The sequence below is a fragment of the Hylobates moloch genome, unplaced genomic scaffold (genome assembly GCF_009828535.3).
Source record: "Hylobates moloch isolate HMO894 unplaced genomic scaffold, HMol_V3 SCAFFOLD_22, whole genome shotgun sequence".
In the NCBI taxonomy this organism is placed as follows: Eukaryota; Metazoa; Chordata; class Mammalia; order Primates; family Hylobatidae; genus Hylobates; species Hylobates moloch.
The window spans coordinates 19,149,508-19,164,341 of NW_026652297.1; the positions used below are offsets into that span (position 1 = coordinate 19,149,508).

The 14,834-nt window shown below is 44.9% G+C and overlaps 2 protein-coding genes across 18 annotated transcripts in view; one reads left to right on the forward strand and one right to left on the reverse strand.

Moving 5' to 3' along the window:
• The window catches only part of MRPL3 (mitochondrial ribosomal protein L3), a 174,190-nt gene that overhangs the window by 154,167 nt on the left and 5,189 nt on the right, over positions 1 to 14,834 (forward strand). The window contains exons 11-12 of one of the 2 annotated variants that reach the window (XR_009211713.1): positions 7,176 to 7,234; positions 7,327 to 8,114. The exons of the other annotated variant lie outside the window; for it this stretch is intronic. The gene's annotated coding sequence lies outside the window, so the exon portion shown is untranslated. The remainder of the gene's footprint in view (positions 1 to 7,175; positions 7,235 to 7,326; positions 8,115 to 14,834) is intronic. 2 annotated transcript variants of the gene reach the window in all.
• NEK11 (NIMA related kinase 11) overlaps positions 1 to 14,834 on the reverse strand; it is a 334,192-nt gene that overhangs the window by 12,273 nt on the left and 307,085 nt on the right. For 3 of the 16 annotated variants that reach the window (XM_058433721.1, XM_058433719.1, XM_058433716.1), the window contains one exon: positions 8,121 to 8,829. The exons of the other annotated variants lie outside the window; for them this stretch is intronic. In XM_058433721.1, the coding sequence (XP_058289704.1) occupies positions 8,793 to 8,829 (37 nt within the window). In that variant the 3' untranslated portion in view covers positions 8,121 to 8,792. Of the gene's footprint in view, positions 1 to 8,120; positions 8,830 to 14,834 lie in introns of those variants that run through there. 16 annotated transcript variants of the gene reach the window in all.

Here is a 14,834-nt window from a genome sequence, read left to right on the forward strand (position 1 = left end):
TGGTGTGGTGCTGAAAAAAATGTATATTCTGTTGATTTGGGGTGGAGAGTTCTGTAGATGTCTATTAGATCTGCTTGGTGCAGAGCTGAGTTCAATTCCTGGGTATCCTTTTTAACTTTCTGTCTCATTGATCTGTCTAGTGTTGAAAGTGGGGTGTTAAAGTCTCCCATTATTATTGTGTGGGAGTCTAAGTCTCTCTGTAGGTCACTCAGGACTTGCTTTATGAATCTAGGTGCTCCTGTATTGGGTGTATATATATTTAGGATAGTTAGCTCTTCTTGTTGAATTGATCCCTTTACCATTATGTAATGGCCTTCTTTCTCTCTTTTGATCTTTGTTGGTTTAAAGTCTGTTTTATCAGAGACTAGGATTGCAACCCCTGCCTTTTTTTTTTGTTTTCCATTTGCTTGATAGATCTTTCTCCATCCCTTCATTTTGAGCCTATGTGTGTTTCTGCACATGAGATGGGTTTCCTGAATACAGCACACTGATGGGTCTTGACTCTTTATCCAATTTTCCAGTCTGTGTCTTTTGATTGGAGCATTTAGCCCATTTCCATTTAAGGTTAATATTGTTATGTGTGAATCTGATCCTGTCATTATGATGCTAGCTGGTTATTTTGCTTGTTAGTTCATGCAGTTTCTTCCTAGCCTCGATGGTCTTTACAATTTGGCATGTTATTGCAGTGGCTGGTACTGGTTGTTCCTTTCCATCTTTAGTGCTTCCCTCAGTAGCTCTTTTAGGGCAGGCCTGGTGGTGACAAAATCTCTCAGCATTTGCTTGTCTGTAAAGTATTTTATTTCTCCTTCACTTATGAAGCCTAGTTTGGTGGATATGAAATTCTGGTTTGAAAATTCTTTTCTTTAAGAATGTTGAATATCAGCCCCCACTCTCTTCTGGCTTGTAGAGTTTGTGCTGAGAGATCCGCTGTTAGTCTGATGGGCTTCCCTTTGTGGGTAACCCGACCTTTCTCTCTGGCTGCCCTTAACATTTTTTCCTTCATTTCAACTTTGGTGAATCTGACAATTATGTGTCTTGGAGTTGCTCTTCTCGAGGAGTGTCTTTGTGGCATTCTCTGTATTTCCCGAATCTGAATGTTGGCCTGCCTTGCTAGATTGGGGAAGTTCTCCTGGATAATATCCTAAAGAGTGTTTTCCAGCTTGGTTCCATTCTCCCCGTCACTTTTAGGTACACCAATCAGACGTAGATTTGGTCTTTTCACATAGTCCCATATTTCTTGGAGGCTTTGTTCATTTCTTTTTATTCTTTTTTCTCTAAACTTCCCTTCTCGCTTCATTTCATTCATTTCATCTTGCATCACTGATACCCTTTCTTCCAGTTGATCGCATCAGCTCCTGAGGCTTCTGCATTCTTCACGTAGTTCTCGAGCCTTGGCTTTCAGCTCCATCAGCTCCTTTAAGCACTTCTCTGTATTGGTTATTCTAGTTATACTTTCGTCGAATTGTTTTTCAAAGTTTTTAACTTCTTTGCCTTTGGCTTGAATTTCTTCCTGTAGCTCGGAGTAGTTTGATCGTCTGAAGCCTTCTTCTCTCAATTCGTCAAAGTCATTCTCCGCCCAGCTTTGTTCCATTGCTGGTGAGGAACTGTGTTCCTTTGGAGGAGGAGAGGCACTCTTCTTTTTAGCGTTTCCAGTTTTTCTGCTCTGTTTTTTCCCCATCTTTGTGGTTTTATATACTTTTGGTCTTTGCTGATGGTGATGTACAGATGGGTTTTTGGAGTGGATGTCCTTTGTGTTTGTTAGTTTTCCTTCTAACAGACAGGACCCTCAGCTGCAGGTCTGTTGGAGTTTCCTAGAGGTCCACTCCAGACCCTGTTTGCCTGGGTGTCAGCAGCAGTGGCTGCAGAACAGTGGATTTTTGTGAACCGCAAATGCTGCTGCCTGATCATTCCTCTGGAAGTTTTGTCTCAGAGGGGTACCCAGCCATGTGAGGTGTCAGTCTACCCCTACTGGGGGGTGCCTCCCAGTTAGGCTGCTCGGGGGTCAGGGACCCACTTGAGGAGGCAGTCTGCCTGTTCTCAGATCTCCAGCTGTGTGCTGGGAGAACCACTACTCTCTTCAAAGCTGTCAGACAGGGACATTAAAGTCTGCAGAGGTTACTACTTTTTGTTTGTCTGTGCCCTGCCCCTAGAGGTGGAGCCTACAGAGGCCGGCAGGCTTCCTTGAGCTGTGGTGGGCTCCACCCAGTTCGAGCTTCCTGGCTGCTTTGTTTACCTAATCAAGCCTGGGCAATGGCGGGCACCCCTCCCCCAGCCTCGCTGCCACCTTGCAGTTTAATCTCAGACTGCTGTGCTAGCAATCAGCGAGACTCCATGGGTGTGGGACCCTCTGAGCCAGATGCGGGATATAATCTCCTGGTGTGCCGTTTTTTAAGCCTGTCGGAAAAGCACAGTATTAGGGTGGGAGTGACCCGATTTTCCAGGTGCCGTCTGTCACCCCTTTCTTTGACTAGGAAAGGGAACTCCCTGACCCCTTGCGCTTCCCAAGTGAGGCAATCCCTCACCCTGCTTCAGCTCACACATGGTGTGCTTCACCCAATGTCCTGCGCCCACTGTCTGGCACTCCCTAGTGAGATGAACCCGGTACCTCAGATGGAAATGCAGAAATCACCCGTCTTCTGTGTCGCTCACGCTGGGAGCTGTAGAGCAGAGCTGTTCCTATTTGGCCATCTTGGCTCCACCCACAATGTTGGATTTTAATATACCTTGCTCAGTTATTGATAAGTGAAGCATTCAAAATATTAGTAGTGATAAAAAATATCTGAATAACATACTTAATAAGCTGAACTTAATAGATACACATAAAGCAAGACATTCTTCCCAGGCTCTCATGTAACATTTGCAAAAACTGACCATGTGCTAGACAATTTAAGCCTCAATAAATGCTGAATAATTGGTTTCATATAAAATCTAGTGTCTGACCACAATAAAATTGTTAGAAATCTGTAATAAAAATTAAAGATTTACACATGTGAGTAAATTTAAAAATAATACATTCTGAATAAATTATGGGTCAAAAACAAAACCAGTCATTCCATAAACAAACTCATTTTAGGCTGACAGAAAAGCTATAGGTGTTCCAGTCTTGGAATATTGCCGTGTAAATTTATTCCAATATTTGGAAAACACACTATATTAGTTCTGCAATGGTGCATTTGAATTTTTAGGATTCATCAATAGAAAATTCAATTTAAGAGGACTCTCTTGCTGTTATCTAACATGTGAGAAGGGAGGGCAGTATTCTCTGTGCTTTTCAAATTAAAAGAGTTCCTATGTTTCCTTTTTCAAAGAGAGGGACATGGGGTGGCAGGAACTATTCCTTTAGTTGGGTATCTCAAATAAAAAGAATTTATATTTTCATTTTTTTCTATTTCTTTCTATGGTGCATTTCCTTCCTAAACTTTATCATTTTGTTCAAGAATCAAAAGGCTTTTAAGTTTTTTTTAGGGATTGCTAAACATCATTTTAGTCCAAATACTTCATTTACAGGTTCTTTTGTCCAAGATTGAATTGGCAGTTGGGGACAAATAGGGGACTAGAGTCCAGGTTTCGGGACTCTCAGGACAGTGCTCGTTGGGCTGGATAATGGTCCCTTGACACAGGAGTCCTGAAGGAAGGTTCCCTAATGTTCCAAAATTTGAACTACTTGGAGTCACATCCCGAATATGTGTTTGGCTGACTCCCTTGCTGATGAAAAACTATTAAACACCAAGAAAGCTCTTCTTCTCTCCCCTGCCCATTTCCTCCAAACTCAATCTCTCATCCTCCAAATTCCTTTACTTACCTCTTCCTGTGCTTACCTTTCATTTATAAAAAATTCATTTTATCACATCTACTTATTTGCCCATCAATTATAGACTATGCTGTGTGCCCTCTAATTTATCTCTATCTCATAAGGGCTCTAAACAATAGAGCCATAGCTGCTTAGTTTTATAAGGATAATTTCTAAAATGTCCTCATATTTTAAATATTGTTTTAATTTTGAATCAATCCATACTTACAGAAAAGTTACAGGAATAGTATAAAGAACTCATTTGTCCCTGAGTCTTTTGAGAATAAGTTGCTACCCCAATGTCCCCCACTCATACTTCGTGTGTATTTTCTATGAATAAAAACACTTCTACATAACCACAGAACTGCCACCAAAATCAGAAAATTCACATTAATAGATCTGATTCTCTTATCTTGTATATGAAAACATTCAGATTTCCCCCAATTGTCCAGTAACACTGCCTTATAACAAAGCATTCAAAATAATCGTGAGTTCCATTTACTTGTCATGTCTCTTTAGTTTCCTTCAGTTATCTGGATGCTAGAATGTCCCTCAATTTGCATTGCTCATGCCTTTGGGATTTACCAGCTCTTACCCTCTGGTCATCCATCCTTTTATGTATTAGCCTAAAGGATGACTTCAGGAGTAGTGTCTTTCATTTTCTTAGGGCATTATTAGAGAGCTTCACCTACACCATTTCAAGAAGGTTCTTACTGCTCTTGAGTAAAAACAAAGCCCTGATAGTAACAGGAGAGGGGTCTTGCCACTTCCAGGTGCCTACTAATGATTCTTCCATGCAGTCTGTTCCTGTTGTTCCTGTTTACTGTAAGCAACAAGTACTCCTCTTAGGGAAGGGAAGCAGCTTGTGAAGTGTTTCCAGAAGCTCAGAATACAATGCTTTGTCCCAAATATTTCCCTGTACCCCCACCATCACACTTTATAAATCCCACCAGTGAGGGTCCATTCACACAGCTGAAGAAATCACTTCTCAAAGCAGCTGTTAGCTTCTTAGGATAAGGTTCAGGGGCTGCAAAGATGAGCACAGTGAAAAGACCAAAGCCCCGTCAGACACTCTAAGTGCTGGCTGGGATTCTGCCACCAACTTTCTGGGTGGCACTGGCTGAGTGACTGTCACTTTTCAGAGCCTCAGTTACTTCATCTGCAATGTAGACTAACTGATTTCTAAGGATTCCTTCAGCTCTAAATGTTCAGATTCAATTATAAGTGAGAGCTCAGGAAGACATTCTTTGCTTATAGGTGATCGATAATTATTTGTTGAAAAAATGAAGTAAAAAATGACTTAAAAGCCAGAAGAAAATAGACACTTTGTGAGTCATGAATTTCACTCTTTTTAAAAATAATATCTGAGTAAGAAAATTCTTTTTAAGGGCTTTCAATCATGAGTAATTCTTGCTCAGGGAAAGGAGGGGAAAATAGAAGAAAACTTGTTTTTTAAAGAGTCTGTTAAGTACCAGGAACGTTTTGTTTTTATTTCATCTTTGTGGGAGTCCCTCTTTTATTTTTTATATATTTTTTAAATTGATAAAAAATGTATATAACAAAATTTCTTCTTTTGAATGTACAGCTCTATGAGTTTTCACAAACTCATTCAGCCGTCTAACTCACACCTCAACTGAGATACAGAGCAATTTCATCACACTCCAGAATTCTCTCATATCCTTTTGTAACCAAGTCCTCCCTCCACCCCTTGGTGATAACTGACCTGTTTTTGTTCCTTCAGTTTTGCCTTTTCCAGAATGTCATATGAATGGAATCATTCAGAATGTAGCTTTTAAAGAACTGGTGCCTTTCACTTAATATAGCATCTTTGAGATTCATCTAAACTGCTGTGTGTATTATAATTTGTTCCTTTTATTGCTGATCAGTGTTTCACTGTATGGATGTGCTGCAGTTGGTTTATCCATTCATAGCTGACCAATATTTGGGTTGTTCCTAGTTTTTGAAGATTGTGAATAAAGTTGCTATATGTATTCATATGTAGGTTTTTGTGTGGACATATATTTTCACTTGACTTGGATAAATACCTAGGAGTGGAATTTCTGGGTTGTATGGTGAGTGTATATTTAACTTTATAAGAAACTGCTTATTGCTTCTCAGCCGTTTGGCGAAGATCAAGTATGAAGAAACCACTCAACTGTTTTCCAAAGCGGATGTTCCATTTTGCATTCCCACCAGCAGTGTATGACAGTCTTAGTTGCTCCATATCCTTGCCAGACTTAGTATTTAAAAAAAAAAAAAAAAAAAAAGCTGGGCGCAGTGGCTCACACCTGTAATCCCAACACTTTGGGAGGCTGAGGCCAGTGGATCAGGAGGTCAGGAGATCAAGACCATCCTGGCCAATATGGTGAAACCCCATCTCTACTAAAAATACAAAAATAAGCGGGCATGGCGGCGTGTGCCTGTAGTCCCAGCTACTCAGGAGGCTGAGGCAGGAGAATTGCTTGAACTCAGGAGGTGGAGGCTGCAGTGAGCCGAGATCACACCACTGCACTCCAGCTCACTCCAGTTTTTTAGTGTGTTATTTACACAATCATATGAGGTATGTGATATAACTCCTGTTTCACAGTTGAAGAAACTGAGGCACAGATGTTAAGTATCTTAACCACTAAATGGCACTACATGGCTGCGGGGGGGGGTTGGGTTCAGATTGATTCTCATTCAGGCTTTGCTCCTAGCTAGCTGTGCAGTCTAGTCACTCAATTCTCTAGGCCAGTCACTGTCTTCCTTTATAAATGAAGACATTAACTTCTGGAACAATCTCTATGCTGATTTTTAATATCTATTAATTCTTAACAAACTGGAGACATTGCTAATGGTTTAATGGATACATGGAAGGTCATTATCATCTAATATTCATTACTCAAGCCCCCAAATTTACAAGGATTTTTAAAGCATCAGAACTTAAAAATATCTACTGATAAATGGTTGTGTATAAAATTAGTCCACCTTGAAAACTGCCTCTTTGCTGAATGCTAGTTTCTATCTCTGCCCGTCACACTAAGAGTTCTGTTACCAGTGAGCTGTGACAAGGTAAACACAAAGTGCAAATGCAAAGTAAACTGACTTCATTAAAATGGCATTGCAAAACTTGCAGATGCAGGATTTCTCATAGTGTATGAATGTGTCCCCCAAGGTTCACGTGTTGGAAGCTTAATCCCCATTGCAGCAGTGTTAAGAGGTGGGACCTTTAAGAAGTAATTTGGCCTTCAGGGCTCTGCCTTATGAATGGATTAATGCTGTTATTATGGAAATGGTTAGTTATTGTAGGAGTGGGTTCCTGATAAAAGGATGATTTTGCCCCCCCCTTCCTTCTCTCTTTTCCCCTCACTCTTGCCCTTCCAACTTCTGCCATGGGATGATGCAGCAAGATGGCCCTTACCAGATGCTGGCACCTTGATATTTGACTTCCCAGCCTCCAGAACTGTGAGAAACAAATTTCTTTCTTTCTTTTTTTTTTTTTTTTTAACAAATTTCTTTTCTTTATAAATTACTCAGACTGTGGTGTTCTGTTACAGCAACACAAAATGGACTACGTGAAGAAAACCATGTTGGAATCTTGTGCTGTCATTGATAAGAAAGGATCTGAGCATTAGGTCAATTACCAAAAAACTGAAAAATCAGTAACAATGATGACAGACTCTTCAAATAGGATGATTTAAATTTTAGGAAATTGGAAGAAGACTCTGAGAAACTTAACAAGGTCCTCCAATATTTTCCCCAAAATGATCTTCTCTGATTTGACTATGCTTGTTCCTCCATATCTCCATGATCACTAGACTACTTCTGTCCTCTATCCACATTCTCTCCCAAGGTGGGTCATCTTGTTTCATGGCTTTAAATCCTCCCTTAAACTGTTGGTTCTCAAATATGCACTTGTCACTTTTCTCCTAAACTCCATACTCATGTATTCAACTACCTACTTGACACTTCTGTGTGGATGTCTAGTAGGTAATAATCTTAGAATTATTGTGCCCTGTCAAATTCCTGCTCTTCCCTCTAAAATATCTTGATACTATTCAGTCTTCCCCATTTCTGTTTATGTCAGTTCCTGCTCAGGTCAAAAACCTCTGAGTTATCTTTGATTCCTCTCTTTCTCTCACATTCTAGTAGTCCAGTTTCTTCCATAATCAGATCAATTAGTAAGCCCTATCAGTTCCATTTTAAAAATGTAACTAGGATCCCAACACTTCTCACCATTTCCCCTACTACTCTGTCTCCCACCTGATTCTTTCAGCAGCCACTCGATTAGTTTCCTGCTTCCACCCTCACTAATCTACAGTCTATTGTCAACTCAGCAGCCACAGTAAGCCTACTTTCGCTTCTCTGCTCAAAACTCTATTGGACTCTTCATCTCAGAATAAAGGTCTTTCCAGTGGTATTACAATATCCAATCATATCTGAAAGGGGCCGGGCAAGGATCAGACTACGCCAGTTGCAGTCAAGAGATCTTTATTGGAGGTATCAGGCACCACATGCAGGGAAGGAAGAAGAAGGAGAGAAAGAGAGAGGGGCTGCCTGGGTGCCAGTTTTTATATTGCTGGGGGCTACGTGGACGTAGGTGATTGGGGTTAGAGGCGGGGCTTGGGGAAAGACGGGAGGTGTTTCTTTCTGATTGGTCCTCCTTTGGTGGGCCTGTATGGAGGAGGAAGAAGAACCCGGAACCAGTGCCATTAAGGTACCCCTGTTGCCTAACATTCCTCCCTTTTTTGTTTTTTAAAAAGTGGGGAAATGGGCATTGTAGTTCATCTAGCTACTTCCTGCTGAACAGGGGCGTTGTGGGGGAGGGGTATGGGAGGATTGTGAGGGTTATGGACAGGGCACAGTAGGAGTATAAGGCCAAGTAGTAGGGCGCTATATATGAACGCCTCCTCGGGTGTGAAGTCTATGAATGTTCCTTGTAGGTATAGGTCGTCCAAGGCCGTGAGCCAGCCAAGGGGCAGGGAGGGGTCTGCAATGAGCCAGCTGTCTGTGCGGAGGTCATCTAGGAACTGGTGGAACCGAGACATTGGGCGTTGGACCTAGGTTTAGTCCAGAAGGAAAAGAGAATGATAGTTATTTAGGGTGTTTGGCAGACCCGACCCTGGAAATGGCTGGATGAGGGATGTTGGATGAGGGGTTATTATGGTAGATCTTATAAGACGCTTGGGTGACTGGTGTCGGCCGACTGGAGTATTGGTCATTGATGTATTTAGAAGGGTGTGAGGCCATCTCTGGAGTCCTCTGCATCTTCTAAAAGTTGGCAATTTCTGAGGAGAAGCTGGTTAAAGGTTTGGTTAGAGATGGAGCTGATTTGTAACATCAGAAACGATGAAGTTAGTAGTGGGGGCAGAGGAGTTATTGGCAGGCATTGACTCAGATAAGGGGACGGCGGCAAGAGGGGGCTTGTTGAGGTTACAAGAAACAGTCGACAGTGGGGACTTTGGAGGTATTTAGTTGTGTTCTCCTGTGCTTTGACTGTGAAAAGGTAATAGGGCTGTGAAGGGGGTTCGCTGGTGGAGGAAGGTGAAAAGATGTGGGAGGCGGTAAGCCAGAGGAGAGGACTAAGGATATGCATGAGGGTGGGGTGTTAGTCTTCAGTAATGGGGGGAAGTGAGGGAGAGATGCGGATTTTGAGAGGGTTGTTGGGTATTGGCTTGCAGGTATATGTTGTAAAGAAGGGGGAAGCAGTTTGGCTCTTCGTATGATCTGGGTTGGTAGCCGGTTTCAACCTGGAAATGTGAAGCCAAGGTGTTAGATGCCCTGGTGATTCTTGGAGTCTAGCAGCCATAGGAGTACAGAATATGATCTGGAGGGGTACTCTCCACTTTGGGGCTAGAGATATAGATGATGTAGGGCTGGGTAGGGAGTAGAACACCCATTCCCCCAGCTTAAGGGGAAAGGAGGGTTGGGTGTGAGTAGTATCAGGCAAAAGACCCTCCTGTCACTTCCACAATTCACACCGGATGAAAGACAGGAGAGGATAGCTAATATCTTGTGGGGCCTTCCAAGGAGTGGGACTGATACCTGCTGGGAGGGCAGGTCGGCCGTACATGATTTCAAAAGGGGACAGAAGGGTGGGTTTTTTCGGGAGGACCCGAAGTTTAAATAGAGCTGTAGGTAGTAACTTTACCCAGTCTAGGTGTAATTCAAGGGTGAGCTTAGTTAAGATTTCTTTAAGAGTTCGGTTGGTTCGCTCAACTTTCCCTGAGGATTGGGGGTGATACAGGATATGGAAGTGCCATGGTATGTTGAGAGCTGTTGCTATATTTTGTGAGACTTGGGATGTAAACTCGGGACCGTTGTCAGTTTGAAGGGAGGAAGGGATCCCAAACCGTGGGATGATTTCAGATAGGAGAATGGAAGCAACTGCGCCTGCTCTTTTGTTGGTAGTTGGGAAAGCTTCAACCCATCCTGAGAAGGTGTCAACTAGGACCAGAAGGTAGTTAAGTTTTTTAACTGAGGGCATGTGGGTAAAATCAAGGTGCCAATCGCTTCTTGGGGGTGTCCTCTGGCTTGGTGAGTAGGGAAAGATCCTGGCCTTAAAGGGGTTTGTGGGTTAGTGCATTGGCAGATGTTACATGTGGACGTGAGCTGTTTGAGGAATTGTAAGTCAGAAGAGTCTAGGGTAAAGAAAGAGGTGAGGAATGCTTTCAATGCTTGGGGGCTAGTATGGAAAATAGAATGAAGATATGTGAAAAGAGCGTGTCTTGACGGATCAGAGGGTTGAGTTGGCGGGTGGGGGTCTGATGGCTCTGTGGTGGCTAGCATTACGGTGGATGACAGAGTTGATAGGACTGCTTGTCGGCCTCTTGATCTGCTTTGTTATTGCCTTGGGTTATGGGGGAGGAGTCAACTTGATGGGACTTGCAGTGGGTGATCCCGATTTTGGTGGGAAGTAAAGAGGCTTGAAGGAGATGAGTGATGAGGGTGGCGTTGGTGATAGAAGTCCCTTTGGTTGTAAGTAACCCTCTTTCTTTCCAGATAGCCGAGTGAGAAAGGAGGATATGGAAGACATATTTAGAATCTGTATAAAGTGTAAGTGAGGTGTCTGCCGCTACCTCGAAAGCACGAGTGGCAGCAATGAGTTCTGCTTATTGATTAGTGGTATTAGGTGGTAGGGATTTTGCCTCTATGGTTTGGGTTAGAGAGACTATGGCATATCCTGCAAGGTGCTGTCCCTGTAATGTGAAAGAGCTGCCATCTGTGAACCATGTGTGGTCAGGGCAATTTAAGGGTCTTTCCGTAATGTGAGGTGACAAGGGAGGAGGGATTCCAGGATCTCAATGCAGTTGTGTTGAGGAGGATGATGAGTGATTGGTAAGAGAGTAGCAGGATTGAGGGGAGCACATGGCTGGAAGGAAATAGTTGAGTCATGAAGAAAGGAGACTAGAAGTGATAGTATGCGACAAGGAGGAAAGGTCTGCAAGCTCTTATATGTGAGGAGATCCTTAAGTTGATGGGGAGAGGCGATGACAATGCTTGCCCCAAAGGTGAGTTTTTTTTATTCTAAGAGCAGGAGGTAGGCCGCTGCTAAGGCCCGGAGGCAGGGGGCCCATCCTCACACGGTGGGGTCTAGCTGTTTGGACAGGTATGCAATGGCAGCAAATGTGGGTCCTTGCATTTGTCCTAGGACTCCCAGAGCTAGGCCATTGTGCTATATTGTACATATAGGATGAGGGGTTTTTGGAGATTCGGATGATGTAAGGCTGGGGCTTTTAGAAGAGCCTGTTGGAGTGCTTGAAAAGGTTGTGTGACAGTAGTATCTAGGGGCTCAGATGGGGCTCCGCGGGACAGCTCATAAAGTGGTTTCACTAGGAGAGAGGAGTTGGGAATCCATGTTCTGAAGTACCCTGCAAGTCCTAGAAATGAGAGAAGTTCTTGTTTTGGTTTTGGGGACGGGGAGACTTCGGATGAAGCACTTTCAGTCTAAGGTGATAGCCTTTGAATTGTGGGAGAGGAGGACTCCTAAATAGGTTACTTGTGGTGAGGAAAGTTGAACTTTAAGGGGGGACACTTGGTACCCTTTATCTGCTAGGAAGTTGAGGAGAGAAATAGTGTAGGTTTGAGAGACTGTTAAAGAAGGACTGCATAGGAGGAGATCATCTACATATTGTACGAGAGTGGATTGAGGGAGATGAAGTTGTTTGAGATCTGAGGCAAGGGTTTGGCCAAAAATATGGGGGCTGTCCCGAAACCCTTGGGGGAGTACTGTCCATGTTAGTTGTTGTGATTGTTGGGTATCTGGGTCAGTCCAAGTGAAGGCAAAGAGGTCCTGGGATTGAGGGGAGAGGGGAATGGTGAAAAAGGCATCTTTAAGGTCTACTACTGAGAAATATGTAGTATCGGGCAAGATAGAGGAGAGGAGAGTGTAGGGGTTAGGAAGTAAAGGGTGGATGGGCTTGACAGCCTCATCGATAAGCCGCATATCTTGAACTAGGTGGAACTTCCCATTTGGTTTTTTTACAGCTAGAATGGGGGTATTGAATGGGGAGTGAGTTGGCCTAAAGAATCCCTTTTTCAGAAGGTCAGAGATTATAGGTTGTATTCCTCTGAGGCTTGAGGCAGGAAGAGGGTATTGAGGTTGACAGGGAAAGTGATGTGGGTTTTTAAGGAGTATTTGTATGGGGGTGCATTGTGCTAATGAGGGGGTGGTGGTATCCCAGACTGAGGGGTTTACGCTTAATGGGAGCAGAGGCAGAATGGGGGTAGGAGCTTGGACAACGGAGGTGGCTACTAAGGTGATGAGTGATGTGGAGCTTTGGAGGGCGATAGGGTGGAAAGTAATGGAAGTCTTGAACTTAGAAAGGATGTCTCTTCCAAGCAAAGGGAGGGGGCATTGGGGCATAACTAAAAACCTGTGGGAGAAAATGTGGCCTGAGAAGGAGCAGGACAGGGGAGGAGTGGCTCTGGGGCGTATGGTTTGGCCTCCAACCCCGACTATGGGAGATCCAAAAATGGAAGTGACACCCCAAAACTCCCGCAAAACCGAGAAAGTAGCTCCGGTATTGAGGAGAAAGGTGACGAGACGCCCATCGACTGTTAGACCCTGGGCTCCTGCGAGGTGATGATATGTCGGGAGAGGAGTCCCAAGGCCCCGTCAGTGTTCGATAGCCAATCCCAGAAGGTCTGGGGTTGGGTTGGGGGTTGACCCGGCCCCCCTTCAGGGACCGGGGCAATCCATGGCCCAATGGCCAGGCTGGTGGCATTTTGGACGGGGGCGGCTGGGGGGCCTGGGATTGGGGCACTCTTGGACCCAATGTCCTTCTCTTCCACACTTAAAGCAGGGCGCAGGGGGCTGGCACTGAGAGTGGGCGGATGGTGATTTATGGCTGCCCGCTCCTGAGGTGGAACGAGGAGAGGCTTGGAGAGCTTGAGCCAACATTTGGTACTTTTGTCTCCTAGCTTTCTCATCTCGGTTTTGGTACACCTTGAATGCCGTTGCTAGGATCTCGGTCTGCAGGGTAAAGGGGCCTCTGTCTAGCTTCTTTACTTTGGCTCTAATGTCTGGGAAGCTTTGCGCAAAAAAATGAGACATGAGAAGCTGCCTGCCATCGGGGCTTCTGGGTCTATGTTGGTATATTGTTGGAGTGCCTGTGTAAGGCGGTCAAGAAAGGTGGATGGGTTTTCATGTTTCTCTTGTACGATTTCATGAAGTTTTTCAAAGTTGACTGCCTTTTGGGCTGCTTTACGCAGCCCAGTTATTAAACAGGTGGTGAAGTGGTCCCGGGCAGCGACGCCATTTTGGGTGTTGTAATCCCAGTTAGGCTCCTGCTCGGGGACCGCTTGTGCCCCTATGGGCAGGGCTGGGGTTGATGGACCTGGTCTGCATAAGTGCGGGCTTGCTCCCAGACCCGTCTGCGCTCCTCAGGGAGAAGGGTATTAGGATCATGTAGATATCGTGGAAAGTGAGACTATAGGCTTGGAGAATGTATTGGAACTCTTTGATATAGGAAGCAGAGTTAGAGGTGTAAGAACCTAAGCGTTTTTCAATTTGAGATAGGTCGGCCATGGAGAAAGGAACATGGACCCAGATGATCCCTTCCGCCCCCGCGACTTCCCTAAGAGGGGCAAGGACGGGGGGGTGTGACTTGGAACGATTGGTGGGGGGGCTGAAAGAGAATGTTGAGGGCAGTGGGAGGGAGGAGGAACCACAAAGGGGGGCAGGGGGAGATTGGGTGGAACGTTGGGCGGTAACTGCAAGATGAGGTGGAGGGTGGTAATAAGGGGGAGGTTTGTCAGCCGGATCAAAATCAGGAGCAGAGGCAGACGCTGGCAGTTTGAGAGCTGCGATAAGGTGTTGCGTCTTACAGGGGAGACAGAGGTTGGGTTTGTCCAGTAAGAGAAAGAAACCGTGAACGTAGGGGATCTCTGCCCATTTTCCTGCTCGCTCACAATAATCATAGAGATCCCAGAGAAGGTTGGGATCAAGGGACCCATAAGCGGGCCATCTGTTTTGGTTGCCTAGGGGGTAGGTGGGCCAGTTTTGAGTGCAAAATTTAATCAGGCATGTAGGTTTGAGATCAGCAGCCAAACCAAGGGCTGATAAGTTATCTAAAAGGCATTGTAAGGGAGAGTCAGCAGGAAGGGATGCAGAGGCTCCCATTGCGGAAGGGAAGGTTTGCGGAAATGTATGGCAAAGGGCTGAGTAGGGCATCCCCTATCAGCCGATTACCATGTCGTGAGTCAGAACTCTCGAGTTGGTCATCACCAAAACGAAAGGACTGAGAGGCCTGTAAAGGCCGAGGGCCATGGGCCACCTGGTACCAGGATTTTCGGAGTGAGAAGGGGAAGGGACCTAGGCCTGGTGAGCGAGAAGGAGGAGGAAAGAGCCCTGTTCCCTGTGGGCCGAGTCTGGAATAAGTTTATGGCGGCCTCACGGGCAGCCAGGATAGGCACCGGCCGACTAATATCGGATACCGGAAGGGGAAACTTACTGAGATGAGGCCGGTGTTGGGTGGAGAGGTTGGTGAACAGGAAAATGGGCGAAGACCAGCCGGGGTCTGGACCGAGCCCGAAGAGGGATCGGGATCCCACAGAAGGGTGG